The following is an 18,395-nucleotide window of genomic DNA, read 5'->3' on the forward strand; positions in this document are numbered from 1 at the left end:
AGGCCTGGAGTGTTCTGGGATGCTTTGCACCATGGTGAGAGAGGTGTAGCTATGGTGGGTGACATTCAGGGGTGTCCCAACATATGCTGTACTGGAGCCACCTTGTGCAGTCTCCTTTAGGGGATGGCCCAGATCCTGCTTCCATCTGCACTATCAAGGTGGAGGGGAGATGTAAACTGTGGTACTCACCTGCCTCTCAGACCCCAGAGTGCATTCTGCAGCTCCCTCACTGGTAGAGCTCTAAGGCTGGTTCCTTTATATTCTAGTTGCTCTTGAAACCATGTTTTATTTTTTTTTTCTGTGGCCCCAGAGTGGCCAGGGCTGATGTGGTCTAGGGATCCAGGGCTTGCTGAGGGCAGTGTGGTGGCTAGGGCACCCTGACTCTGCTCCTTTCTGTGCTATCAAGGTGGAAGGGGAACATAAACAGTGGCACTGCCTAGCTTCTCCAGCATCCCACTGTTTGGTGGAGGGTTAGTTCCTTTATATTCTCGTTGCCCTTTTAAGCCAGTTTTTCTGTCTCCCAGGACAGAAAAATCTGCTCATAGTCCCTTAGTAGTCTCCTCCCTCCCCGTTGCAGTTCACGGTATTAGAATTGGGGGTTCTTGTTACCGTGTCTCCTGTCATTGTCTACGTGGTCCCTCCAACCCCTGTTGTGCAGGATTTGTTCCGTCAGCCCTCAGTTGTTTTTCAGAAGGAACTGCTATACAGATTGGCATAGACTTGTGTCCATGGAGGAGGAGAGATGAGGGTCTTCCTGTGCTATCATTTTGGATCCTCTTGCAATGCACTCTTCTACTGCTACCTCTCTCACTGCTCTCAGAATGGGAAGGACTAATTCCTTCAAATGGACCCCCATCCAGTTTTCTTCTTAAACCAGTCTTAAGTCCTATCACTGCCTCCTACCCCCACCCCAAAGTTCTGAACATTTTGACAAATCCTGCGTGGCTACCAACTCAAGTTCCATTGCTTAGCCTGGTTCCTCAGCCCCAAAGCTACCTTCTTCCCCCTTCCCCAGTCTTATTTACCATTATTCTATTTCCCCTGATGCTCTCCAAATTGTTCCTGTCCTTCTCTAAATCCTTCCCCTCCACGTGAAATGCCTTTTCACCTATCACAACTTTCAGAAATTCCATCCACCCTTCAGGCTACCCTGACCCTGCTCCCTTCTCCATTTCCCTAGTGCTTGGTCTTACTTTCTTATGACTGGAACCAAATTTGACCTTTTATTACTTGAGTAGATAATTCTTCTACTGAAAGCAAGCTACCCATTCTGCAAATACAATAAGAAATAATTTTAAGTTAAAACACCAAATTTATTGCATAATATTGAACTATATGCACACACATAGAAAATAAACATTTCATATAACTGTATATCTTTTTTTAATCTTGTATTATAAAGACTGAAAAAACTACCAATTTAGCAATTGAAATAAGTTTTAAAAACAAAAAAAAAAAAGCAAAAATCTACATCCTTCATTGAGATCTGATGCTGTATCACGGTTCATAAATACTTCATTTTATATAAATAAGTCTTTCCTCTAGTGACTAGGAATTTAAAATTAGGCTGACATGGATTCTTTGATCATGTAGAATTTTCTTATCCCATGATGAAGTAGGTTGAGCATGTCATTATTTTTGATACATATATTTGCTCTAAACACAATCCCCCCCCCGAAATCCCACTGTAAACAAACATTTCAAATGCAATAAACAAAAGTCCCATAGTAAAGAATGTCCTTAAGTGTTAGCAATTAGGGAAAAGGAAAAAAAAATAGAAATTTTGCAATTTAAATAGAAATTAAAAAAATAGACTGCATGCAACTACTAGAAGGACAGGAAGGGAGCATTAAGTCAGGAAACAATGGGATGAAGTGAGTAAGAGAGAAAGGGAAGGAGAGGAAGGAAAGAGAAAGAGGCAGAGGGCATAATTTGACTGGGAAAGAGAACAAGAAATTTATTAATTCTACTTTCCTTGGAGAAGATACTCTTTAAAAAAGTAATGCAACTTGCTCCAAAAGCCAGATAACTGAAGGAATAGGGGTCTATCACCTCACCTTATTGTCGAAGGGACTTGGCTGAACAACAAAACAAAATTCGGCTCAGCTACAATGCTGAGCTGCTCTGCACATCTCTAAGCAGGTCCAGGAATAGGCAGAGCCAGGTAGAGGCTGCTAGTCCCTCAACAACTTCTTTTTAAAGCAAGATCTGTTCATAAAGGCTCCCACGAATTCTCAAAAGAGTTCAGCCAAAATAATGAAATAAGGGACCCAGATTCAGCTTGCGGGTCTTGGGACTTTCTGAAGTAGTCCTTGCCTCCTTAGTCCTTAGAGCAGGGCTGCAATAAGACAGGAGTATGTCCAAGTCTGCAGAGAGAGGAGCCGTTCTGCACGTGCAGGTGAGAAAGGGCGCATCAGTCAAAATCATTCTTGCAGAGGAATGAGAGGGACAGGAAGCACTGTGAGGAAACAGCAGGGATGAGAGAGACATTTGGGAAATGAGAGGTTAAAAACCTACTGCCATTTTTTCCAGCAGAGTGCAACATATTCACAAGTGCAAGGAACACTACTAGGTAATTTGGTTTAAAAACAAAAATGCCAATTTTCCACCCCCATCCCCAACCCCTGATTTTTCAGAAAGGTTGCTTCCTGTTCACAAGCCCAGAAACACATCAACCAGGTTCAGGATTCAAAAGTCCCAACCCATTCAGACAATAAAAAAATAGAACTCCCTTCCCCATGGTTTTCTGTATGGGCCTCCATGTGGACACTGAGGAAGGGAGGGATATCTGGGGCACACTGTGGAGCCTCAAGCCAAACTAAACCCTTCATAGTTGTCAAGGGCCTGGGTTAGCCGTGCTCTCAGGATCTCTTTGCTGCTGTATTTGGGGAGATCAAGAAGGTTGTAGCAAGTGTGGGCCACAGGCAGGTATTCCTCGCCACTGGCTGTGGACTGGATGACAATCTGCAGGCTCGCCATGCCGTAGATGGGAATGCGATCGCTGCCGGTCAGGAACACTGAGGAGAAAGGGAAAGGGCATTACCAGCTACGCAGCCCAGGAGCTGCTCTCTGCAGCCCCGCACAGAAAGGAGAGGACGGCATGACACCCTGTGGCTCGCATGAGAAGTACACTTCTAGGTGCCAATATGGATGGCATGAATATTCACCTACGCTTGTTCTTACAAAGCAAGAGACTGACTGCATTTCAATCCTGGGGTGGGGGGGCGGGTTATATGGATAAAAATTCTGTTTTTCATTAGTTAATTTCAGACCCTGATTATATACACATGGACCCAAATCATCCATCTAAATGAAAGATGCCCTAAAATGCCCTCAAATTAAAAATGGCCTCAAATGTATGTCCTCATAAATGTTAGAAGCTTTCACAAAATCAGAGAGGAAAGGAATTCCTGACATAGGTAAAGAGCTGATCTCAGAGGGAAGCCAGGAAGAAGACCATCATCTATGGGACTTCAAAGTCTCCTGTGGCCAAGGGTCTAGTGTGTACACGCCTCCTGAGCTAGGGAATAGCCATTTGGTATCTGTTTGCTCCTTTTCCTAAATTTCTTAAACCAAAAGAGCAACAATGATGTTATATTAGACATTTCACTCTTGTAACACACTGTGACTTGGCAAAAAAAAAAAAAAAAAGAGAGAGAGAGAGAGAGAGAGAGAGAGGGAAAGAGAAAGAGGCCAACGCAGCTGTCTTTCCATGTTTTCTAGCAATACATAACCTCAGAGTTAAATTGCTGGAATTACTACAAACAAGTCATTGGTTACTGAGCACTTTCAAAAAACCTATTACCTGAGGCTGTGGTATATAAACATTGTTGCCAATATCTGCAGAGTTACTAAAAATTTCCACAAGTCTAATGATCTCTGAACAGAAAAAACTCTTTTAAGAAATCTCCATGGCTACACTCCTCTTGGTTGTTAGAGCCCTACATGCTCCTTAACCTGTCATTTAACTTATAGGCCACTGTTCATAAGAGCCAATGGAACTAGGGAGAGGAGAAGCAGGGCTTTTTTTTTTAAGCATTCTTTTATGAGCCTGCCCTCTCCCCCCACTTCCTCTCATCCTCACTCGGTGGGAGCAGTAGAATCTGGGGGTACATCTTGCATTAATATTAAGATATGCTCATGCTTATAAAGCAAAAGGGACTGCCTTTCAAAGCATGTTGTTTTATTTTATATAAACAAAAACTGTATACTACTCACTAGCAAATTTCTGACCCCGATTATATACAGACACAAAGATTACAACTATTTTTGAAAGGCTAAATGTGTTGACATAAATTGGGCTTCATTCTCCTTTCCAAATATATTACCCTTCTCAAATGTCCCCTAGCCAGTCAAAAAGGACCATATCTTGTATGATTCCATTTATGTGACATGTCCCAAACAGGCACATCCACAGAGCCAGAAAACAGATGGTAAGGGGGGGCCGGGTGGGGTGACAGGTCAGGAGGAAATGGGGAATGACTGCTACTGAGTTCAAGGTATCTTTCTGAGGTGATGAACATGTTCTACAAATTGCTGACAGGATTAAATCTCTGTGAATATACTAAAAAATCACTGAATTATACACTTTAATTGGGTCGACTGTGGATTGTACTCTGTGGATCATATCTCAATAAAGCTATTGTAAATCCTATCTCCCCAGTTACATCTGTAGGAGACACTGCAAAATTTTCAAAAGCCTAGAGAGATACGGGAAGTTAATCGAATTAGATTCTATCAGCGTGATATTTCATAATACTCACATATAAGATAACTAATATTTTAAAAGCAACTGAAAATCAGCAAAATGCTTCTTTTTTTTCTTTCATGCAATACATCCTATTAGGCAACAAATAAGGAAGTACCACCTATGTTTGCCTGAGGTCTCATTAAGACAAGAAGTGGAAATATACTTCCCTCACTTACTCTTTTTCATTTTCAAGACCTTGACCTGTGTGGTAGATCACCCTCCACCACAGGCAACACTAACGCATGGACAAGCACTGTGTTAACATGACTGATACTTACAGAGAAACTTCTTCTTCTTTTCCAATGGAAACTCATGAAATGTTTCCCAAAATAGTTTCACAGTGGGATGTGTGGCTGAGTAATCACCCTTGTAGATGGCAGTCTGCCCAAAAGAGACAAAGAAGAATATTATAGAGGACATACATTTGTGCACCATTTGCAGTGGAGAGGAGGAAATAACCACCGAGATTAGGAGGCCTCCAAAGCCCCCTCAACCACAGACCACCTGGAAAGAGACCAGGCTCTGGGCCCACCTGGCAGGCCACAGCTGCTTCCTTGGAGGTAAAGACAGTACTGTCCATACTCACCTCTTCGAGCTCCTGCCAGTTGTAGTTGCTGTTCCCCACCATCATAGCCCGCAGCTCGGAAGGCTGGAAGAGCTCAAGCACCTTGCCACCACACACCTTCAGGAAGCCACTGGAGAAGGCTGTGTACCATTCGTGAACTGAGATTTGGAAGACGTAATTCACATAAGCATCCACAAACTCCTGCCTGCCAGAAGCCCAAAGAAACAGAATATGGTTAGCCCGAAATCTTGTAGAAGTTCTGGGGTGGAGAGAGATGAAAAATGGGATTTCATCAAACTCTCACACCAGGAGGCATCCCGGAGATTACCAGCCAGCCCGAGGATTCCTCCAGTGTCTCAGGTGATCCGGGGGCAGGGGAGACTGGCGGGAAGTGGGGGAGGCCAGGCAGGTGGAACCATTTTACCTGAGGCGCTCGTTTTCATCTTGCTTACTGTCCTCCTTAAAATTTAGTTTGGAAAAAAAATACAGACTTTTTCTGCTTTAAAGAAAAAGTCTGAGATAACGATTCTAGGCTGCCTCCCTTCTCTTCAGAAACGAGCAAAGTTAAACCATGTGCTACTGGAATCCTCACCTATTCTAAAAGGTAATTTCCTAACTCCTTTCTGGAAAGGACTGTCTTATACAATGGGCTCCAGTTCATTAATAATCAGTCAAATGCAAATTAAGACAGTGATTTCCTGCAAGTCGGACTCACAGCAAGCCAGCTTCCTGGGCTGCTTACTGTAGATAAGGGGCTGGTTTCCTGGGCACGTGTCTGCAGGTTGCAGGTCAGAGTTCTATTTGTATACACAGTCTGGCCATTGTCGGTATGCATTCAGTCTCCCCTAGTGGGAAATGTCAACTGTGAACTGAGACGTAAACATCTGGGAGAATAAGTTGCCAACATCTGGAAAAAGCTGAAACTGTAAATACCCTTTAACTAAGCTACTCCCCTACCAGGGGGCGGCCCAGAGAGAGTGCACAAGACAAACACACAGATGTTCACCGCAGCATTTTCTTGTAATATAGAGAATTGGAAGACACAAAACTAAATATCCATTAATATGAGAATGGACCAAAAAAAAGATGGTATGGTCATAAGATAGGAACCATAAAGCACAGCATTTTGATGGAGTTAACTAGGCCCATATTTATCCAAATGAACAGAATCTCAAGATCAGTGTTTGAGTGAAACCCAAGTTTTTGATTGTTAAGTACACTATGACAGCATTTACATAAGTTGTTTTTTTACATTTTTCTTTCCCTGCCATCAGTCCCGTCTTGAATCAATTAACTGGATCAGATGCAACCAAAGGACCAACTACTGACTGCTCAGTTAGTGGGATGGCACCACTCAGTGGTTTTTGTTTTTTTTTTTTTAACATTTGTAACAATACTAACTATAAGAGGTGGTGGCTCTGCTACTTACATCTTATGACCCTTGGGTAAATTATTTAATCTCTGTGCCTCAATCCCTTCATCTGTAAAATGGGAAAAATAAGAGTATATAACCCAAGGAACTGTTACAAAAAATAATGAGTTAATACATGTAAAGTTCTTAGAACCAAGGCTGCTTTGTAAATATTAGCAATGATTATTATATGGTTTAAGGCTATAAGATCTTGTTTATTGTAAGTGTGAAATTATATATATGCTGTACGTAAGAAATGTGGGGTAATTTTTTAAAGTAAAAGCTATAATTAATTGGTCTTAATACACACATTATAAACATATAAAAATGGGAAATCAACTGACGATCAACTTCATCAGTGTTTTGCCAGTGTGAGAAAGGAAGGTGAAAGAGCGGGAAGGGAGTGACAGGATGTGTGGGAATCTTGGTCATTGTTTTATTACAAAATCTGAAGCAAACACGGTTTACTCTGGTTCATAGATACAAAGATGTCTGTCAGTTTAGCCTGTGCCTTTCTGTATTTTTAAAATTTTTTCCTAAAAATTAAAACAATCTGACATTATGAAGACAGATTCCTTTCTACTTATCCTTCACTGTAGTATCGTGCTTCATACAACTACCCTTGAACGTCTTGGGTTTCCTCCAAGCAAACACTTCTTCCAGGACCACCACCCCTAACTAGCCACCAGGCATGTCACACAGCAGAGCAGTGAAGCAGACAGGGATTCAAATCCAGGCTCTGCCATGTCCTCTATGCTGACTACTAAGCCTCTCTTTTCTCATCTTTAAAACGGGGTGAATGTTCAGTTTTTTAAAATAAAAGCTACTAACCTAGAAAGATTATTACACATCTTTACCACAGATTCTCAAAGTTTCTCACACCGCATCTGATGGACTACTTTCTCAAAACCCACTGGCTAAAACTAAGAGGACTTTCCTGGTACAACTGCCTCAGAGAATCACCATCAACACGATTTTTTTTATTATAGATGGTGATGGTTAATTTTATGTGTCAACTTGCCTAGGCTACAGCAATCAGTTAACTTAGTCAAACACCAGTCAAGACAGTGCTGTGAAGGTATTTTTTAGATAGGATTAACATCTGTATCAGGAGATGTTGAGTAAAGCCGATCAGTCTTAATGAAGTGGGGGGCCCTCATCCAATCAGCTGAAGGCCTCAAAAGCCTGAGGTCCTCCACACCCTCGGAAGAGGAAAGATTCTGGCATCTACACTGCGGCCTCCATTCCTGCCAGAATTTTCAGCCTGCCAGCCCCCCCTGAACATTCCCAACAGCAAGCCTCACAATCACATGGGCAGATACCCAAGGATCAGTCTCTTTGTCTTTCTTTTCTCTATATATGTATGTATATACACACATATATGTGGCCTTAGAGCTGGGGCTGCACTGTTTTCCTGCCTACAGACTCTACCAGAAGCACCAGCCCTTCCTGAGCCTCCAGCCCGCCTGCCTTTGCACTAGAACTACAACCACTAGCTCTCCCGGGTCTGCAGCCTGCTGACTGCAGCTCCCGGGCCTTGTCTGCCCACCCATATGTACATGAAGTGTGCACACACTGCTCCCTACTGGTTCTGGTTCTCTGGAGAAGCCTGATATATCATTCAGATATCATCTAAATTGGGTATGGGTGAGCCTGGGAGTTTGATTAATCCTGAGGTAAAATTCTTCCACAGCTGTGAACCTGCATAGGGTGTGTGTGTGTATGTGTGTGTGTGTGTGTGTGTGTAACTGTGTAAGTATATATGCAAGTATATACATCTCCCACTGGCTCTGTTTCTCTGGAGAAGCCTAATACAGATTTTCATGCCAGGAAGTGGGTACTATAATAGCAACTACCTATAAATGTAGAATGACTGTGGAACTGGGTAACGGGTAGAGGCTGTCAGAGTTTTGAGGCAGTTGATAGAAAAAACCTGAACTGCCTTAAAGAGACAGTTGATAGAAATGGCAAAGGAGATCCTGGTGAAGGCTGAGAATGAAAAGAGGAGAGCTGTAGAGAAAGCTTTTGTTGTTGGAAAATAAACATGCATCATAAGCAGAATTTGGCAAGAAATAGGAATATTAAAATGCTTCTGGTGATGTCACAGATGGAAATGGGGAACATGTTATTTATTGGAAATTAGAAGAAAGGCAATCTTGTCATAAAGTGGCAAAGAACTTGGCCAAATTATGTTCTAGTGTTTTGGAGAATTTAAGCGATAAACCTGGATATTTGACTCAGGAGGTTGCCTAGCAAAGTACTGAAGGTGTGTGGTCTGGTTTCTTTGTACTGCTCAGAGTAAAATGAAAGAGGAAAGGGATAAATTGAAGGAGGAATTGTTAAGCAGAAAGGAATTAGAACTTCAAGGTTAGGAAAATTCTTAAGCCTGTCCAGATAACACCGTCTGGAAACAGGGCCTAGGGCATGGCTGAACCATGATTTGAAGAGATCAAGCATGTGGATTCAGGAATCCTACCAATCATCTCAGCAGAAGCTAGGAGTAGAAATGCGGTTATCCGAGAAAGATTTGTGGAGAACCCTCTTGCGTGATGACTTGGACCCCCAAGAACTGCCTGAGAAGCCAACAAAGTTATTTTTTTTTAAATTCAAGAATAGAAACACTGCCAGTTTGCACCAAAGAAGCAGAGCTGGACAAAACGAAGGAAGGCTACTGGACTCTGGGAGTCTACTGGTATGAAATGAGCCTACAGAACCAAATGGTTGCAAATGGGTGTTAGCTTTTAAGAAAAGGGAAAAATGGCCCCAAAGGCAAATCAGAGTCCAGTGAGCCTATCACTGCTGCCCTGGGCATGGGTGGAGGAACCAGCAAGTAACTTCCCCTCCCAGAGCAAGATCGCCAGCCCAGTAGGCCAGAGGACACAGCCTAGACCTAAAGAGGATTATTCTCCAAGCCTCAAAATTTAGTGAAATTTTCCCTGCTAGGTTTAAGACTTGCTTGGGACCTATGACCTCTTTTCTCCTGAAGTCTCCCTTTTAATAGGGAATGTCCATCCTATGCCTATGCCCATGATCGTATTTGCAAGCAGTAAACTGTCTGGCTTCACAGCTGTAGAAGGATTGTACCTCAGGATTAATCAAACTCTGAGTCTCACCCATACCTGATTCAGATGATATTCATATGATATATTAGCCAAGGTTCTCCAGAGAAACAGAACCAGTAGGTGTGTGTGCGTGTGAGTGCACATACATGTATATAAATGTGGGCAGACAAGCTCTGAGATCTACAGTCAGCAAGCTGCAGAGCCAGGAGAGCTGGTGTCATTCTACTAGTGCAAAGACAGGCAGGCTTGAGACTCAGGAAGGGTTGATGCTCCTGTTATAGTGTGTAGGGAGGAAAACACTGAGGTCCCAGATTAAAGGCAGTCAGACAGGAGGACTACCTCTTACTCAGCCTTTTTGTTCTGTTCAGGGCTTCAACTGATGAGACCCACGCACATAAGGGACAGCAATCTGCTTTACTCAATTTCCCATTCAAATGTTAACCTCATCCAAAGAAACCCTAACAGACATACCCAGAGTAATATCCAACCAAATATCTGGATAGCCCAGCCAAGCTGACAACTAAAATTAAGCATCATGAATGAGACTTTGGACTTAGAGTTGATTCTGGAATAGGTTAAGACTTTGGGGGATGTTGGAATAGGGTGACTATATTTTATAGGTGAGAAGGACATGACTTTTGGGGATTGGAAGATGGAGTGTTATGAGTTGAACTGTGTCCCCCTAAAATTCATATATTGAAGTTCTAACCCCAGTACCTCAAAAGGTGACCTTATTTAGATACAGGATCTTTACAGAGGTAATCAAGTTAATATTAGGTTATCAGGCCGAGCCCTAATCCAACATGACTGGTGACCTTATAAGAAGGGAAAATTTGAACACAGAAACATGCACAGAGGGAAGACAATGCAAAGAGAGAAAAGGAGAAGATGGCCATCTGCAAGCCAAGGAGGGAAGCCTCAGAAGTAATCAACCTTACCAACACTTTGTTCTTGAATGGACACAAGAAATCATTAAGCCACTTACTGTGTGGAACATTGTTACATCAGCCCTAGCAAACTCATACAGAGACTCTAATCTCTATATGTCAATCACTATTGCTCTCAACACATTCTTTTCTTTTATAATGATCATTAACAGTTACAGAGTATATTAGGTGCTAGTCACAGCAATAAATTCTTAGATACACACTATCTTGGTAAATATGCAAAACTACGTTTGAGTGAATTGTATGAGAATTATGTCCCAATAAAAATAAATACACAAATTTTAAGACAACAGCTTTTTGAGACCAGAGATAAATTTTCAATTATTTTCCATTTCAAAAATTTTCAAGTAAATTGTCATTATTCCAATTTCAGAGCTGAATCCAAGACAAACAGAAGCCAGATGTCTGAATACAGACCTGTGTTCCCAATCACTTCACCTAAGTACCCTCTCTTTGTCCTGCCTTGATTCTTTCATTTCTAGTGTGACAGCTACATGCAAAATTACAATATGTGGAGATCAAGGTTTCACAACATGATAGCTCATTTACATTATTCACAATTCTGTGTTAACAGCAGTCCCAATTATATACTAGAGTCCATAAAGCCCACAAAACGAGACGTTTTAAATGAGGTGACATTTTTTTTTGCCTATATACAGTTTTATTTTGCTTAATCAAGAGAAGTTTTTCATTTAAAACTCCATTTTGTTGGAAGAGTACGAAAACTACCTTCAGGTTTTCCAAAGCCTAATTTAAGAGATATCTGTGAAGTGCCAAAAAGTCCTAAGATAAAATTTGACATACTGAAAATAACAGTAATGAAAAGATGATGGTGACATCCAACCATTAAAAAGACTGTCATTTCTTTTCCCATTTTTCTATTTCCCAGATTTAAACCTTCAGCACAAACTAAGCAGTAAGCACCTTGTTACAGAATTTCTTTCCCATAATTGATCACTTGACTTATTTTTAAATATAGTTTCTTTTTTTAACTGTGATTTTTTTTTAAAAAAGATTTTATTGATTTATTTGACAGACAGAGATCACAAGTAGGCAGAGAAGCAGGCAGAGAGAGAGGAGGAGGCAGGCTCCCCGCTGAGCAGAGAGCCAGATGCGGGGCTCGATCCCAGGACCCTGGGATCATGACCTGAGCCGAAAGCAGAGGCTTTAACCCACTGAGCCACCCAGGTGCCCCTAACTGTGATATTTTAAATTAACATATAATGTATAAAATGAGGTGACATTTTAAAACACATAAATTTGTAAAAGCAAGTACCATATCCATTGCCAATGGTTTTTAAAAGTCTGAATTCAAACTATAGTAAGGGTCTTTGAAAAAGTTTGCTAAGCTGATCCTGAAATTAGTATAGAAAGGTGAAATAACTAGAAGAGCCAAAACAATTTTTAAAAAAGAACAAGGAGAACTGAACATTACCTAATCTCATGACTTATTATAAAGTTACAGTTGTCAAGTGTAGTGTTGGTGAAAGGACAGACATATAAATCAATGCAACAGAATCAGAAAGCCCAGAAATAAACTCACACAAATATGCTCACTTAATTCTCAACAACTTTGCAAAAGCAATTCAACAGATAGTGTTTTCAATAAACAGTGCTGGATCAACACAATACCATATGCAAAGGGTATAATATCCATACACCTCACACCATTATAAAAGCTAACTCAATAAGGACCATGGTCTAAAACTTAAAGTTATAAAACTTCTAGAAGAAAACATAGGGTGCTCACTTCGGCAGCACATGATACAGAGAAGATTAGCATGGCGCCTGTGCAAAGATGACACACAAATTTGTGAAGCATCCCATATTTTTCTTTCAATAGTTACTCTGATTGTAAATGTGCTAAATGCTCCAATCAAAAGACACAGGGTATCAAATTAGATAAGAAAGTAAGATCCATTGATATTCTGTCTACAAGAGACTCCTTTTAAACCCAAAAGCACCTCCAGGTTGAAATGAGGGGGGTGGAGAACAATTTATCATGCTAAAAGACATCAAAAGGAAGCTGGAGTAGCAATCCTTATATCGGAAAAAGTAGGTTTTAAACCATAGACTAACAGAGATGAAGAGGGATACTAAATCATATTTAAAGGGTCTATCCAACAAGGAAATCTAACGATTGTAAATATTTATGCTCCTAACTTGGGAGCAGCCATATAAACCAATTAATAACAAAATTTAAGAAACACATTAATAATAATAATACAATAATATTCGGGGACTTTAACACCCCCCCTCACTGCAATGGACAGACCATCTAAGCAGATCAACATGGAAACAAGGGCTTTGAATGACACACTGGACCAGATGGACTTCACAGATATATTCAGAGCATTCCATCCTAAAGCAAAAGAATACACATTCTTCTCTAATGCATATGGAATATTCTCCAGACAGATCACATGTGGGTCACAAATCAAGTCTCAACTGGTACCCAAAGACTGGCATCATTCCTTGCATATTTTCAGACCACAATACTTTGAAACTTGGACTCAATCACAAGAGAAAAGTTAGAAGGAACTCAAATACTTGGAGGCTAGAGAGCATCCTACTAAAGAATGAATGGGTCAACCAGGAAATTAAAGAAGAATTTAAAAAATTCATGGAAACAAATGAAAATGAAAACACAACTGTTCAAAACCTTTGGGACACAGCAAAGGTAGGCCTCAGAGGGAGATACATAGCAATACAAGCCTTTCTCAAGAAACAAGAAATATAGAATGCAACCATACCTAAAGGAGCTGGAGAAAGAACAGCAAAAAGGCCCAAACCTAGCAGGAGATGAGAATTAATAAAGATTAGAGCAGAAATCAAAGAACTAGAAATCAAAAGAACAGTAAAACAGATCAACAAAACTAGGAGCTAGTTCTTTGAAAGAACCAATAAGATCAATAAACCCCTGGCCAGATTTATCAACAAGAAAAGAGAAAAGACACAAATAAATAAAATCATGAATGAAAGAGGAGCAATCACAACCAACACCAAAGAAATACCAACAATTTTAAGAACATATTATGAGCAACTATATGCCAACAAGTTAGGCAATCTGAAAGAAATGGACGCAGTCCTACCAAACTGAAACAGGTAGAAACAGAAAACCTGAACAATTGCATAACCAGCAAAGAAATTGAAGCAGTAATCAAAAATCTCCCAACAAACAAGAGTCCAGGGCCAGGTGGCTTCCAAGGGGAATTCTACCAAACATTTAAAGAAAAATTAGTACCTATTCTCTGAAGCTGTTTCAAAAAATAGAAATGGAAGGAAAACTTCCAAACTCTTTCTATGAGGCCAGCATTACCTTCATCCCAAAACCAGACAAAGACCCCACCAAAAAGGAGAATTATAGAGCAATATCCCTGATGAACATGGATATAAAAATTCTCACCAAGATACTAGCCAATAGGATCCAACAGCACATTAAAAGGATTATTCACCACAACCAAGTCAGATTTATTCCTGGGCTGCAAGGGAAGTCGACATTCACAAATCAATCAATGTGATACATCACATTAATAAAAGAAAGGACAAGAACCATATGATCCTCTCAATAGATGCAGAAAAAGCATTTGACAAAGTACCGTACCCTTTCTTGATTAAAACTCTGCACAGCACAGGGAAAGAAGGAACATACCCTCAGTATCATAAAAGCCATATATGAAAAGCCCACAGTGAAAATCATTCTCAACAGGGAAAAACTGAGAGCTTTTCCCCTAAGGTCAGGAACATGGCAGGAATGTCCACTATCACTACTGTTGTTCAACGTAGTACTAGAAGTCCTAGCCTCAGCAATCAGACAACAAAAAGAAATAAAAGCCATTCAAACTGGCAAAGAATTCAAACTGTCATTCTTCACAGATGACCTGATCTCTATGTGGAAAACCCAAAAGACACCATCCCAAAATTGCTACAACTCATACAGGAATTCAGCAAAGTGGTAGGATACCAAATCAATGCACAGAAATCAGTTGCATTTTTATACACTAACAATGAGACAGAAGAAAGAGAAATTAAGGAATTGATCCCATTTTATAGTTGCACCAAAAAGCATAAGATACCTAGAAATAAACCTAACCAAAGAGGCAAAGAATCTCTACTCTGAAAACTATAAAACACTCATGAAAGAAACCGAGAAAGACACAAAGAAATGGAAAAATGTTCCATGCTCATGGATTAGAAGAACAAATATTGTGAAAATGTCTATGCTTCCCAGAACAATCTATAGGATCAATGCAATCCCTTCAAAATCCCATCAATATTTTTCTTAGAGCTGGAACAAATAATCCTAGAATTTGCTTGGAACCAGAAAAGACCTGGAATAGCCAAAGGAATGTTGAAGAAGAAAAAAACCAAAGCTGGTGGCATCATAACACCCAATTTCAAGCTCTACTACAAAGCTGTAGTCATCAAGACAGTATGATACTGGCATAAAAACAGACACATAGATCAATAGAACAGAATAGAGAGCCCAGAAATGGACCCTCAACTCTATGGTCCAAAAATCTTCAACAAAGCAGGAAGGAATATCCAATGGAAAACAGTCTCTTCAACAAATTGTATTGGGAAAATTGGACAGCCACATGCAGAAGGATGAAATGAACCATTTTCTTATACCATATACAAAAGTAAATTCAAAATGGATGAAAGACCTAAATGTGATATAGGAAACCAATAAAATCCTAGAAGAGAACACAGGAAGCAACCTCTTGGCTGCAGCAGCTTCTGTCTAGACATGTCTCCAAAGGCAAGGAAAACAAAGGTAAAAATGAGGCACTGGGACTTCTCAAGATAAAAAGCTTTTGCACAGCAAAGCAAAAGAACAGCTGACAAAACCAAAAGACAACTGACAGAACGGGAGACGATTTTTGCAAGTGTTTGCTCAGATAAAGGGTTAGTATCCAAAATCTGTAGAGAACTTATCAAACTCAACACCCAAAGAACAAATAATCCAATCAAGAAATGGGCAGAAGACATGAACAGACATTTCTTCAAAGAAAACATCCAAATGGCCAACAGAAAAAAAATGCTCAACACAACTCAGCATCATCAGGGAAATACAAAATAAAACCACAACGAGATGCTACTGCACACCAGTCAGAATGGCTAAAATTAGCAACACCAGAAACAACAAATGTTGGAAAGGGGAACCCTCTTACACTGCTGGTAGGAATGCAGTGATGTTGCAGCCACTCTGTAAAACAGTATAGCAGTTCCTCTAAAAGTTCAAAATAGAGCTACCCTATGACCCAATAATTGCAGTACAAGGCATATACCCCAAAGATACAAATATAGTGATCCAAAGACACACCTGCACCCCAATGTTTATAGCAGCAATGTTCACAATAGCCAAGTTATAGAAAGAGCTCATGTGTCCATCAACAGATGGATAGATTAAGAAGATGTGGGATACACACACACACACACACACACACACACACACACACAATGGAATACTACTCAGTCATCAAGAAAATGAAATCTTGCCATTTGCAACAACGTGGATGGAACTAGGGGTGTTATGCTAACCAAAATAAGTTAATCAGAGGATGTCAATTATCATATGATTTCACTCATACGTGGAATTTAAGAAACAAAACAGAAGAGCACAGAGGAAGGGAGGGAAAAATAAAATAAGCTGAAATCAGAGAGGGAGACAAACCATAAGAGACTCTTAATCATAGGAAACAAACTGAGGGTTGCTGGAGGGGAGGGAGGTAGGGGCATGGGGTAACAGATTGATGGGCATTAAGTAGGGCATGTGATATAAAGAGCACGGGTGTTATATGCAATGATGAATCATTGAAGCCTACCTCTGAAACTTCTAATACATTATATGTTAATTAACTGAATTTAAACAAAAAATAAAAGAAAGAGGGATGCCTGTGTGGCTCAGTCCACTAAGGGGCTGCCTCAGGTCATGATCCCAAGGATCCTGGGATCGAGCCCTGCATTGGGCTCCCTGCTCAGCAGAAAGCCTGCTTCTCCCTCTCCCTCTGCCCGCCACCCTACTTGTGTGTGTGCTCTCTCTCTCTCTCCTTCTGTCAAATAAATAAAATCTATAAAAAAAAAAAATAAAGAAAACATAGGAACAAATCTTTATGGTCTTGGATTTAGCAAAGATCTCTTAAACATGACACCAAAAACCCAATCCATAAAAGAAAAAAAAATTATCAAAATTTTAAATTTCTGTGTTTTTAAGAAAAAGACAGCCATAGACTGGAAGAAAGTATTTCACAAGGACTTGTATCTAGAATATATAAAACCAATTAAAAATAAGAAAACAAAAAAACTCAGAAAGTGGGCAAAAGATATAAACTGACACTGCATCAAAGAACATCTATGAATGACACATAAATACATTGGCAGATACTCTACATCATTAGCCATTAAGGTTACCACACACACCTATTAGAATGGAGGGGTGAGGGGAGAAGCCCAATGATACCAAATGCTGTTGACAATGTAGAATAATTTAACTCATACCCTGTGGTGTGAAAGCAAAATGGTATAGTCACTTTGGAAAACTGTGGAATTTTCTTAAAAAGTTAAATATACATTTACCATATGACCAAACAGGTCTACTTCTAGGTACATAACCAGGAGAAATAAAAACTTATATTCACTGTAGCATTTTTTGTAATCGCAAAAAATGAGAAACAACTAAAGGGGGATATTACTCAGTAATGAAAAGGAACAAACTACTAGTGTACACAACATCATGGATGAATCTCAAATGCATTATGCTACATGAAAAAGGCCAGACTCAAAACTCTACACATATATGCTTCCATTTCTGGACATTCTGGAAAAAAAAAATGTTAGAGATGGGCCCGTGATCACCAGGGCTGGACCGTAAGGGAAGGCCTATGAAGGGGTTTTTTGGGATGATGTTACTGTTCTACATCTCAATTAGTGTAGTGTTTACATCACTGTATTTGCCAAAGCAAAGTGAATTTTATTACACATCAATTAATACAAATTATCTTTTTATTATACACAAAATATATCTATTATATTGTGAATTATATCTCAAAAGAACAGAACATTTGAAAAAAGTAGCCTGCTTAACACTAAATTTTAAGTTTTTTAAAGACAGCAACATAAACATCCTGAAAGATGAACTCATCCTATTTGTTTCAAGCAAGTCAAATATGTCAAATGGATTTTATTAAAATTTGGGCTGTCACAACCTCTACACTATAGGCATTAGAAAGCCCCATTTCTGCCTCTGATTCTACTAATCAAGTAATACATATGGTAACAAAATATTTATTTCGCTTTATTTTTCTGCTTCTAAGTTCCTTATCTTTAAAATGTCAAAAAGCATTCCTAACCTCAAGGTACCTGCAACCATCAAGAGATGATAAATGGAATAGACGGGCTAGGAGTGCTAACGACAGACTCCATCTTTGGCCCTCCACCTGTTCATGTTTGCTGTGACCACTCTTGGTGCGACATGTTTCAGGGCCCGTGGAAATTAAAATATATATACCCTAGAATTCCCCACCAAGGCTCAGACTGGGGAGGCCTGCTTTGGCCTCCCATGAATCTGTTAGAGATAAAACGGTCTTTCCCCTTCCTAATGCACCGCTAGTATCACAAGATCAAATTAAAGGTTAGTTAGCACTTAGCTGCATGCAAG

General features: G+C 40.0%; 1 protein-coding gene, 1 non-coding gene and 1 pseudogene across 6 annotated transcripts in view; 1 reads left to right on the plus strand and 2 right to left on the minus strand.

Annotated features, from left to right (window-relative positions):
- Positions 1–1,292: 1,292 nt before the first annotated feature.
- HERC3 (HECT and RLD domain containing E3 ubiquitin protein ligase 3) overlaps positions 1,293–18,395 on the minus strand; it is a 118,233-nt gene continuing 101,130 nt past the window's right edge. For all 5 annotated transcript variants that reach the window (XM_032861805.1, XM_032861804.1, XM_032861803.1 and 2 more), the window contains 3 exons: positions 5,337–5,520; positions 5,029–5,131; positions 1,293–3,017 (listed from right to left, as the gene is read on the minus strand). In XM_032861805.1, coding sequence (XP_032717696.1) covers positions 2,809–3,017; positions 5,029–5,131; positions 5,337–5,520 — 496 coding nt within the window. In that variant the 3' untranslated portion in view covers positions 1,293–2,808. The remainder of the gene's footprint in view (positions 3,018–5,028; positions 5,132–5,336; positions 5,521–18,395) is intronic.
- On the minus strand, positions 6,579–6,674 carry LOC116871849. Its single transcript, XR_004383534.1, has one exon. It is a non-coding gene; the product is annotated as a small nucleolar RNA SNORD21 (small nucleolar RNA).
- LOC116871715 lies at positions 12,478–12,568 on the plus strand (annotated as a pseudogene).

Source organism: Lontra canadensis, unplaced genomic scaffold, assembly GCF_010015895.1.
Source record: "Lontra canadensis isolate GAN:19392208 unplaced genomic scaffold, GSC_riverotter_1.0 scaffold1, whole genome shotgun sequence".
Classification (NCBI taxonomy): Eukaryota; Metazoa; Chordata; class Mammalia; order Carnivora; family Mustelidae; genus Lontra; species Lontra canadensis.